General features: G+C 36.6%; 1 protein-coding gene across 1 annotated transcript in view; it reads left to right on the top strand.

The window, feature by feature from the left end:
- The first annotated feature begins 8680 nt into the window (after positions 1-8680).
- The window catches only part of LOC121389869, a 7123-nt gene continuing 3303 nt past the window's right edge, over positions 8681-12500 (top strand). The window contains exons 1-2 of the mRNA XM_041521524.1: positions 8681-8749; positions 11923-12052. Of these exons, the coding sequence (XP_041377458.1) occupies positions 8716-8749; positions 11923-12052 (164 nt within the window). The 5' untranslated portion in view covers positions 8681-8715. The remainder of the gene's footprint in view (positions 8750-11922; positions 12053-12500) is intronic.

Raw genomic sequence — 12500 nt, forward strand, 5'->3', positions numbered from 1 at the left:
CTCTCTCTCTCATGTTAAGGACGCCAAAGCAGCCGTAGTTTAATAATGTGTTGACGTATCGTTAAACTGGCATAGCTTTATGTTCCTTTGTTCATCTTTTCAGGTATCTCGGTAAAGGGTGAGTGTGAGACCGATTATTATGTACCGAAACTTCGAGATTGCAGCATGTTCATACGGATCAGTACCTACGCCCACGATGCATACGTAGCCAGTGTTAATTGTCGTGTGAGTTTTATGGCTGGCATACGCGAACTTTACAACCGTTCACAACGCATCCTTACGGTAGTTGTAACTGCCCATTTGAAGGGACATTCCTAATTTTGCTGCATTGTAAAATGTTTCCGACTAATAAAATAGTTCTACAATTAAACTTACATATTAAATATATTTTCTTGTTTAGAATGTCAGTGTCTGTATATTCAATTGGTTTCGAGTCGTCTTAATATTTGTAAGAAGCTCAAACTGGATAGTGTCTTCAAATAATTTCGTACCTACGAAAAATAATATTTTAGGAAATAAAATGAAATTTACGCCAGTACAAATATTATAACGATCAGAAACACGTTTAATATACAGCCACTAATATGTTATGTAGGAAAATATATTTGATATGTAATTACAATCGTTAACAAGTTTCTGTTAGTCGATAACATCTTAAAAATTGGTGAAAACTCAGGAATGTCCCTTTAACGATTAAGATTTTCTATGCGAAGAAGTGCAAATTAGTTATATAATACATTGGTTTCCGACTATTTAAAACATCTTGGATATTCAATAGTATCGGACATCCACACAGTAATTTTGTCCGTAATTTACTAACACATAGTTGTCGAATACATAAGACAATTGAGTTATCTTGCATATTTTCGTGTGAAGTTCGTATGACCTATAATGTTTTTCATTGAACGCCAAGTTTTTATTAAAAAAGGTATTATGTCCCATTTTATACACACAATAAAACGTATCCTTATCAGAACATCATCAAACCATCATCTCACTGCCACTTGACATCTACGTTAGTGGCTTACAAATGTCTCGTACGAACTGTAAATTTTCACCGTAATTTTCGACGATACTAAGCTACGTCGTGGAACGAGCTGGAAATCGTAGAGAGAAAAAATAAGGTCGCGATTACAGGTATTTACGAAGATAGTAGTGCTAAGATCACTTCGTGGAACGGGGCCCAGGAGGACACAATTTAAAGATCAGAGCCCAGAGCAGAAACAGGCAGTGTGCTTGTAAACCCATCAACACGTAGTCTTAGAGGTTAGTACATTTTTCATTAACCATGAGGGATTTTTTGTATGCACCTTCCCATAGACAGGGCAGCACATACCATGTCCTTTTATATACCAGCCTTGGGGCACTGGTTGAGAATGGGAAAGCACCAATCAGAGAACGGGTCCACTGGGGTGATTCGATTCTACGACGTCAGGACCTCAAGTGAACGCTCTACCGATTGAGCCAAATCCATAATTAAGTTTGTAGCATAATATATCCACATATTCGTAGCATTATATGTCCGCATCTTTGTAGCATTATGTACCCACATGTTTGTAGCATTATGTACCCACATGTTTGTAGCATTATGTATTGATATATTTATAGCATTATAAACCCATGTCTGTAGCATTATATACCCATATGTCTGTAGCAGTATATACCCATCTGCATTAAGTGGTATAATAAGAATTGGTGATCAAGATAAATGGATTTATACTCCGTTATTGATGTTCAATAATTTCAAAATGTTTGACAGAAATTTGAATTACAATGCAATATACCTCTAAAAGACGATTACAAAGTTAAAGTTTGTCTTGTTCAACGACAATACTAGAGCACATTGGTATATTAATCATCGGATATTAGATGTCAAACATTTGGTATTTTTGACATGTAGTCACAGACAGTATAGCACATACCACGACCTTTGATGAACCAGATGTGGTGAACTGGCTAGAACAAGACATAGTCCAATGCATCCACAGACGGGGATCGATCCTAGACTGACCGCGCATCAAGCGAGCACTTTACCACTGAACTACATCCCGCCCCAATATGATGATTATTTGCGAACGTCCGACACCATACACACTATGGCAACTGTTTAATGTAGAATTAATCTAGATCGTAATGCTGGTGGACATTTCAAATGTGCTGCCACTTGGTGTAAACAACGATTTCCTGAAACATCATTGGCGAATAAGATAAATCACATAAAAGCAATTTTCAATGCATACAATTTTTCATTTTCTTAATAAAACTAAATAGATATTTTTAGCCATTGTGTAACTATGATACTGCCCGTTAAAAGAAATGGAATGACGTACATGCGATGTTTTTACAGCGGGTACCGCCATGATCTGACATGCGGACTGGACGTAGTCAACGAGTTCGCAGACTCGCCGCATTTGATGTACCGTGGTTACACGATGGAAGCCCTGAAAAACAAAATTCAGACTTTGCGGGATATCATTGACACAAAGTGTAAGTATTACTTACATGCTCACTGTAACCAGCCTTGATGTGTTTATGATATGTAGGTTATGGGACAAACAAACACACACACACACACACACACACACACACACACACTCTCTCTCTCTCTCTCTCTCTCTCTCTCTCTCTCTCTCTCTCTCTCTCTCTCCGACCGACCGACCGACCGACCGACCGACCGACATATATATATATATATATACATATATATATATATATATATATATATATATACTCTTCAAAAAAAAGAAACGCATAGAGCATATTTTTCATAACATTAATTTTGAAATAACACAATAGTGAATGTTTTAGTATTATCTTATTCTATAGCTAGTGGATATGATATCATGCAATTCTGAAGCTGACAAAACGCATGATTTGACGTCAGCACGAGCAAATATGTTTTTCACAATATCCAGAATAATGGTTGCAGAGCTCACATTTATCACGTACAAATCACGTGCACTACCCCATGACAGAAAATTGAGTTACATTCACACACGTATTATCGATAGTGTCGCTACGTAACGTTGAAATTATTCCCATGTTGACAGAACCACAACGTAACAACGCAATTGGCCGGATGGAAGCCGGGGAATCGCAATCAACAGTTGCATGTCTTTTCAACACATCTCAGAGTACTTTATCTAGGCTTTGGCACCGTTATCAGCAAACTGGAATGTCACGTGACCGCCCCAGATCCGGTCGTCCCAGAGTTACCACACCGGCGTAAGACAGATACATACGTCTATGACATTTACGTGACAGATTCCTAACAGCTTCATCATCAACTTCTGTCATACCTGGGATGCGAAGAATTTCGGACCAGACCGTAAGAAACTGTTTACGTGAAGCCAATATCCGAGCTAGAAGACAAGCTAGACGGATAATTTTAACCGCGCAACACAGGCGTCAACGGCTTACATGGTGCAGACGTTGTCTGATATGGCGTCGACAGCAGTGGCGAAGAGTGGCTTTCAACGACGAGTCGCGTTTTTTTGCTTCAACGCGCCGACGGCAGAGCTAGAGTTTACCGACGGCGTAACGAGCGTTATGCCAATAATTGTGTGCGGCAGGTGGACAGATATGGAGGGGGGAGTGTTATGGTATGGGCGGCCATCACTTACACTGGCAGAATAGACCTTGTACATGTCCCAAGTCAGCTAACATCCCAACGTTACTTCAACGAAATTCTCCAGCGTCACGCCATACCTTTCATCAACGCAGAAAATGTCATCTTCCAGCACGACAATGCACGACCACATAGCGCACGTATAACAACAGACTTCCTGAATCAACACAATGTCGGAGTGATGCCATAGCCTTCAAGATCACCTGATCTTAACCCCATCGAGCACCTGTGGGATGAACTAGATCGACGTTTACGGCAACGTAACCCTGCGCCACAAACGCTACCCCAGCTGCTCCAGGCTTTGCAACAAACATGGGCTACAATTCCCCAGCCTGTGTTTCAAGCATTATTTGATTCCATGTGTAGGAGGTGCCAAGCCGTCATTCCTGCTCATGGGGTTCATACTCGATATTAGTGTCCATGACTGAGCAAAGACATGATGCTATAAATTTGCAATCCAATCCTAACATATACCAGTTATGCGTTTCTTTTTTGGAAGAGTATATATATATATATATCTGTGTGTCTCTCTCTTTCTCTCTCACTTTGTCGCTCTCTCTCTCTCTCTCTCTCTCTCTCTCTCTCTCTCTCTCTCTCCTATATTCTCTGTCTATTCTCTCTCTGATTTTCTCTGTTTCACTCTCTTTCCGTCTATCTATATATCCCTTTTACACACACATACACACGCGCACACACACACACACACACACACACACACACACATACTATACACACACACACGCACGCACGGACACACGCATACACTCACATACACACATACAAACATAATTGATTATGCATACAAAACATAACCGAGCAATCGATTACCTAGGAACAAATCACTCGAACAGACTTCTGGTCCCATAACATTTTGGAATATGGTTCTCTGTAGTACTTTGTTGGGCAAGTAAATAGGTCAGTAACCTGTGGTAGCATACCTTTGAGATCACATTGGTTTGGTGTTGCTGTTTATTTCTATTTACACATTACCGTTCAATTGACTTCAAGGTGGTTTCCTACTGCTGTTTATTTGTATTTACACGTTACCGTTCTTTTGAATTGAAGATGGTTTCATGTTGCTGTTTATTTGTATTTACACATTACCGTTGTTTTGACTTTAAGATGGTTTCGTGTTGCTCTTTGTTTCCATTTACACATTACCGTTCATTTGAATTTAAAATGGTTTCGTGTTGCTGTTTATTTGCATTTACACATTACCGTTCTTTAGACTTTTTAAGGAATAACACAGCTGAAAACATTTCACGATAATTTCGTTAAACCTCTGCTAACGAGATATAATGTCCTCACAGTAAATTCAAAGAAATGACAAATGTGTCAATGTTAGTATTATAATAAGCTAACTGTTGTAACTATCATACATACTCATTTTAATTTGCTCTTAAAGAAGATGCGTTTACCATATTAACTTGTTGTTGATTATTGCGTTATTATTGTTTGTGTCTGTGTGTCTCTATGTGTGTGTGTGTGTGTGTGTGTGTGTGTGTGTGTGTGTGTGTGTGAGTGAGTGGGTGTGTGGGTGTGTCTGGGTGTGTCTGTCTGTCTGCCTCTCTGTCTGTGTATGGTAAAATAACCTTTGTGAGAAATTATTTATATAAAAAATATTCAATCTTGGCTGATACAATAAATATTACCAGACAGATTTTCCATATGTGACTGTAATTAATACTAATTTATTCCATTTGTTTTGTTTTGTTTTATTGGCAACTGACAATTTTATCATAACAAAATAGTAAATATTGTTGTCCACTACGATAACTGTAAAATTCGTATACTGTTATGGATTATGCTTATTATACTAACACGTATTAAAATAACTAGATATAGAATACTACATGAGTGGTCGTTAGATACTATTTATCTTACAACGACTTGTTTTAAAACGTATCTAATGAGTTCAAACGAGTTGCATACGTTTCTAAACACGTTGTAACATAAATGGTATCTAACGGACACCTTTCCTTTATTTTAGTACAACACAACAGAAGCGACAGATCAGTTTCAGCCATCCTGTAATGAAATATAATGACATATAATTATGCTTGTTGGTAATCTGTATTGGAATAACCTCCGTGTAGTTCTAAGTGTATAAGGTTTATTTCTAAGGTCGGCTAGCAAATCAATTATCGTTTTAAAACTAAATATCAACCATTTCCCGTGCGGACACAACGAGCTCTATGCAGCTCAAATTTTTATTTTATTTCGTGTTTAATATGTCAACAAAGTTTCTGTCATAAAACAAACTGGAAATAATGATTGTTACGATTCCAAAACGAACCCAAATGTTTTGTCACATTTTCGTTATCACACCAGTGGTACAATTTACCTGATTTTACTTTGTTACCGGTATATTGAAAGATGTTTCCAGCTTTAGATGAACTGAAATAAACATGTGAATTTGTGTGTCCAAAAAAAGTTTATTTTTTAAATATAACTCGGTAAAATTTCGACTTTGGAATATATTTTGTGAGCTTTTGTGGACACATCACTTCTCTTTTTTTCATTAGAGTGTAATCTTTAGTTATTACTATACAAAATACAGCCATACTTGTCGTAGTGGCACTGTTTAATTTGATGTTATAATAGTTTTTAAACATGTCGCTAGGGATCGCGGTTCACGGTTTTGTCTTGACAGTTTTACATGTGGTGTACGGTTTTGTCATAATGCAGTGTTCGGTTTCGTCAATACGCAGTATAGGGTATATCCTGGAACTGAGTTAACTCACGAATAATCCATTCTACTGCTACACACACGTACGCACGCACACACACACACACACACACACACACACACACACACACACATTCAAATTAAACACTTTAAATAGACGCTATAAACGAATCATCATCTAATCTGATAATCTGACTGTTTTACCATCATCGAAAATGAAAGTTAAAAGTTTGTTTAATTTAATGACACCACTAGAGTACATTGATTAAATAATTCTCCTTTGAATATCAAATATTTGATAACCCTGACATTGCATTACATTTTTCGATTAGCAGTAACAAGCCCATAGGAACGCGAGGACGGAAATGTACGGGTTGATTTTTACCTACTATATATAGATGAAATTACAAATATGGCTTGTGCCCCACCCCCCCCCCCCCCCCTCCTCCCTCTAGTTAATGTCCCTACGCGCTCGACGCGCTCGACGCGCCCGACGCGCATGAGATCTTTTATACGAACTTTCTCACAAACAGGACAGAACATACTACGGCCATAAGTGAACGAGATGGGGAGCACCTTCCCCTGGTGTAGGAGCAAATCTATTCACTCGGGCAAAAACAATGGCGACATTCGGCAAAATGAGCTGGCCAAAACATTTTTCACCATGTCTTTCCATCATTCTGTCATGGTGAATTTTATTTGTATCATGCATTCATTTGCTTTTCTAGTTTTAAAAATTTTCTGGAGAAGGATTCCCCGAATCTTTCTAGAACTGACGTAAACTCGCTGTGAAAAAAAGTCATTGAACTATTTCAGCAATCTTTTTTTAAATAGGCCTACAAAGTCGTACATAATAAATCGAAAATAGTACATCGGTAATAATGACAACCACTAAACTGTTCACTAGATATTTAATGCGTTTAAGAGAAGCAAAAAATAAAGTAAAGAAAATTAGTATTTGCTTATCTAGTGTTAATGGGCTTATATCGGCTAGCAAATTAAGTCTTTAAAGTTTAATTTATTTAAATAAGTTCAGCAATTTACCCCGACCTTGATAAGCTACGAGACGTTCCCAGCATCGTAATATATTTGTCAAGTTAAAATATCTTTGTCATAAGTAAACTAGAAATAACGCAGCTTTCTCAATGTGTCGAGTTGACGTCAGCGCTTCGTCGCATTAGGGAACCTTCGATAGAATGACGCTTGGCTTTTAATGTTAATATGATTCCAATCTGAAAATATTATTTTGTTATAAATGCTTGGGGTAATCCAGATACATGTAGTACCTTATGACTTAGAAAAGCAGAATAAAACGAAAGAAAAAACACAAAACAAACAAACAATCCCGGCCCGCCCTCTTACGAAAGGAAGAAAAAAAAAGAAAAAAAAAAGAAACATATTATCTCCAAACAAAGTATTAAAATGTTCAGCGAATGAAACTTGAGAGAGAGAGAGAGAGAGAGAGAGAGAGAGAGAGAGAGAGAGAAAGACGAACATGAGAAAGGCTGTTATGCTTCTACTAGGGTGATAGTCTGTTTGTCTATCTGTTTGTCTGTCTATCTATCTATCTATCTATCCCGCCTATAGCGCTCTTACAGCCATCTACATAAAGAAATACTAATATTAATAAAAATGATGATGATGGTAATTATGATAATTATAATACTAATAATGATGATGATTATAATCATGATAGTGATAATAATGATAATACTACTACTAATGATGATGATGATAATAATAATAATAATAATGATAATAATGATGATGCATATAATATTGACAATAATGATCATAATGATAATGCTAATACTAATACTACCACCACCACTACTACTACCATTACTACTACTACTAATAATGAAAATAATGATGATACTAATATTAACAATAATATTAATAATAATTTTGATGATAATGATAATCATGATAACGATAATGATAATAATGATGATGATGATAACAATAATAATGATCATGATAATAATAATAATAATAATAATAATATAATAATAATAATAATAATGATCCTGATAATTATGATCATACTACTACTAATAATAATGATAAGGGTGATGATGATAATAATAATAATGATGATAATGACGATGATGACGGTGATGATGATACTAATAATAACCATAATAATAATAATAATAATTTTATTGATGATGATGATAATTTAGAAACATATTTGCATTCCTAGTACATGACGTTTTTATTTTGACATTTTACGGAGGGTACTTATTCTATTACAATTAAAAAGTTCTTTGAATTTTAGTGTGATTTTTATCATCCCATCACACTTAATTCTCTCATATAGTAAGCTTATGTTTGACCTTTAGGTTTATCTGTATATATACACGGTATTATTTTGTTCTAGGACCTAAGGAATACAATGCTTTTGTTTATTTTAATTTTGGGCGTTTGCGGTAAGTATAATTATTTCGCATTTATGTAAAATACTCGAATTGCATCGGTTATTTAGCCTTGGACAAAACCCTAATACACCGCTTGGGCGGAATCAAATCTCGTATACCCACGTGTAACAATGGACAGTTGTTATTGTATTAATGCGCCGTGCACAAATTCAGTCTGTTACTAACGTAAATAAAGCATGGCCGCCAGCCACTCGGAAAATGAAATTGAAGAAAAGCGAGCAAGTTTAATACCTAGATGCACTCAAAAATGGGTCGCAAGAACACTTAAAGAATGTTTACAAGAAACAGAACAATAATGAATGAATGAATGAATGAATGAATGTTTAACGACACCCTAGCACGAGAAATGCATCGGCTATTGGGTGTCTAACTATGGTAATGCAAACAAATAAAGTGATGATCAACATCAATATAAAAATTCAAGATATAAACAAAAACAGTGTAAATAACTGTGCAAAAACGCAAATATCTCAGATAGATACTGACTTTTACTCAAAACTTCAATTTTGTGCTGTATTGGCCATTCTCAAAGAGAATGTTACACCCCTGCACCACGGTGAGGTTACAGCACGCGCGGGGCAGAAACAAAACAGGACATTAATTTCGAAACACTTGACGCTGTGCGATTAAATGTAGTGTTATGTCATTTTTACCTTTATCAGAGAACCAAGGATGGTAGCTTGTACAAACCATTAAAGCTGGAGTCAATTAGGTATGGTCTTAACTGACATTTGACGAATCTGCCACTTTGCCGCAAAATTGACATGATTAAAGATCCAGATTTTTTAAAATGCAAACCACTCATTCATAACCGCTAAATTAGATATAAAAGCAGCCGGCAAAGGCGAGACATAACTTTTCCGTTGTGGCGTTGAAAACCTGGAGACAATGACGAAAAACGCTTTCGAAGTACACATAAATCCTGACATTGGCCTACAATATGTGGAGAAAACGAAATCAGCAAAAATCACCGTGATGATAAGGAATCGTACCGTGTTCTTATGCCCGAACAGCCGGGGCTCTGTTTCCAGTTTCATCTTTTGCCAAATGTATTTCAAAGCTTAATAATCCTTTGTGGTCGTCTTTAGCAATATCCTATGGACAGCATCTACGATGATGATGAAGTATGGATCGCTAATAAACCAGCTGAAAAGAACACACTAGGTAGTTTCATGTCCACTCTAAGCAAGCATGTCGTATTTCTCAAGTATACACAAATCACTGTATGTGAGCAACTAGGGCCACCATTCTCACCCGATCACATTTCGCTGCAGCACAAATTAAAAGCGTGACTGGTCACACAAGTAAAAGTTCCCTTGTCGCATACCAATGCATATCTGACGACAAAAACCTTCAGATGGGACAGGCTACTACGTCTGGTCTGCAGGAAAATCAACGAAATATTAACGCACTAACAATATGCTCGTTTAGTAGGCATATAACCAAAAGCATTGCAGTCAGTAACATCACTGCAGTTGACCTCGTTTCGCCGCACACCAGAGAGAAGCCACTTGATAACCATGGTAACCAATTCGGAAATGTACCACTTTGATGGTATAGATATAGACATGTTATTCTCCGACTTCACTACAAATGCGCAATCGTAGAGCATGACATGCCAGCAATCGTCTATTTTCCGAAACAGCTCTTTTCAAAATGTTAATATAATTTATGTTTAAAAAAAGAGAAGATCATTCCCATCCAGAGCAAATCTTTTAATAGGAAAATGATCAGTTGATTTCGACTTTCACTATAGTGTGACATCGTTGATGTTATTTATTACTATTTGTTTACTACGTTCAGTTTTGAGAATCTGTTATTGTTTCAATTAATATCTGTTTTGGACAATGACACATTGAAGACATTTAAAGCTTATAACGTTTTTTTTTTTGTTTTTTTTGTTTTGTTGTTGTTTTGTTTTGTTTTTTGTTGTTTTTTTCGGGGGGGGGGGGGGGTCTTACGGACTATATTTTCTTTTTGATTGCCGTCGTTTCCGCCTACTCCATGTTTTATATAAATAACGGCTGGTAGTCTTCATAGTTTGGCGTTAATTTGTTATTGTTAATAATTATTGGTTACTAGATAAACATGTCGGCAAGATAAGTTCGTTGTAGAAGCAGCACGAGGGGTTTATGAATATTTATACCCTCTGTATGCCCTTCGACGCGGGGTAAAATTCGGCTCTGGGTACAAGATGCTTCTACAACTTATATTATATTTATTCTGAGGATATATTAAGTTGTGTGCACAGAATACTGATAATGACCTGAAGTGATAAAGTGTTTCATAAATTGAAATGACGAGCCTCGAAGAATTAATTTGTTTTAACATTTCATTTAGAAAAGGAACATAAAATTTAAATCTAACTAGCCAAAAGTATGAAAAAGCCAACTCTTTATCACTAATTTCGTAGATTGCAGACTGCCATAAGGACGGCGTGCTTGAACCTTAATTGAATATAGGTAAGACAAATACTTAAACGTAAGTAAGTAAGTAAGTAAGTAAGTAAGTAAATAGGTAAGTAAGCATAGATTACATCTTACATTTTTGTGAACAAAAACTATTCTAAAATATCAATATATTTTAAGTAAATATTTGAAATGTCACTAAACAACAAGTAGACAACTTGAAGAGAAATGCTTACAGTCACTTCGGGGTAAACGTTAAACGTTTTTTTTTTCTTTAACGACACCACTAGATCACATTTATTCATTAATCATCGGCTATTAGATGTAAAACATTTCGTAATTCTGAGACATAGTAATCAGAGGAAGGCCGCTACATTTTTTAATGCAGCAAGGAATCGTTTATATGCATTGTGTTTTGTTGATTGTGTTTCACATGCATACTGCTCGCCTGAAGTGGGATGAGTCACAGGAAAGATGGCTATCTGTGGACTCGGTTTTCTTTTCCTGTCCCAAAAACTGCTTCCCGACAGGTATATAAAAAGTCGTGGTATCGACTATCCTGTCCGTCCTCTCTCTCTCTCTCTCTCTCTCTCTCTCTCTCTCTCTCTCTCTCTCTCTCTCTCTCTCTCTCTCTCTCTCTCTCTCTCTCTCTCTCTCTCTCTCTCTCCTGTTAGACAACAAGTAGCCGTAGTTTAATAATGTGTTGACTTATCTTTAAACTGGCATAGCTTTATATTACTTTGTTTATCATTTCAGGTATCGTTGTAAAGGGGGAGTGTGAGACCGATTATTATGTACAGAAACTTCGAGATTGCGCCCTGTTCATACGGATCAGCGCCTCGACTCCGGACGAATACTTAGCTATGGTTCAATGTCGTCTCTTAAGGTGAGTTTTATGGCTGGCACACGCAAACTTTACAACCGTTCACAACGCAACCTTACGGTAGATGTAAGTGCCCATTTAACGATTAAAGTCTTCTATGCGAAGAAGTATAAATTAGTTATACAATACATTGGTTTCCGACTATTTCAAACATCTTGGATATTTTCAGTGGTATCGGACATCCACAAAGTAACTTTGTCCGTTATTTACTAAGCGATAATTGCCGAAAATATAAGACAAGAGAGCTATCTCCCATATTTTTGTGTGAAGGTTGTACGTCCTATAATGTTTTTCATCGAACGCCGAGTTTTATAAAAAGGTATTGTGTCAGATGTTAGATCGATTTATACACAAAAAGCGTATCCTTATTAGAAATTCGTCAAATCATCATCTCGCTGCTACTTGAAATCTACGGTAATGGCTTACAACTGTCTCGTACCAACTATAAATT

The sequence above is a fragment of the Gigantopelta aegis genome, chromosome 15 (assembly GCF_016097555.1).
Source record: "Gigantopelta aegis isolate Gae_Host chromosome 15, Gae_host_genome, whole genome shotgun sequence".
In the NCBI taxonomy this organism is placed as follows: domain Eukaryota; kingdom Metazoa; phylum Mollusca; class Gastropoda; order Neomphalida; family Peltospiridae; genus Gigantopelta; species Gigantopelta aegis.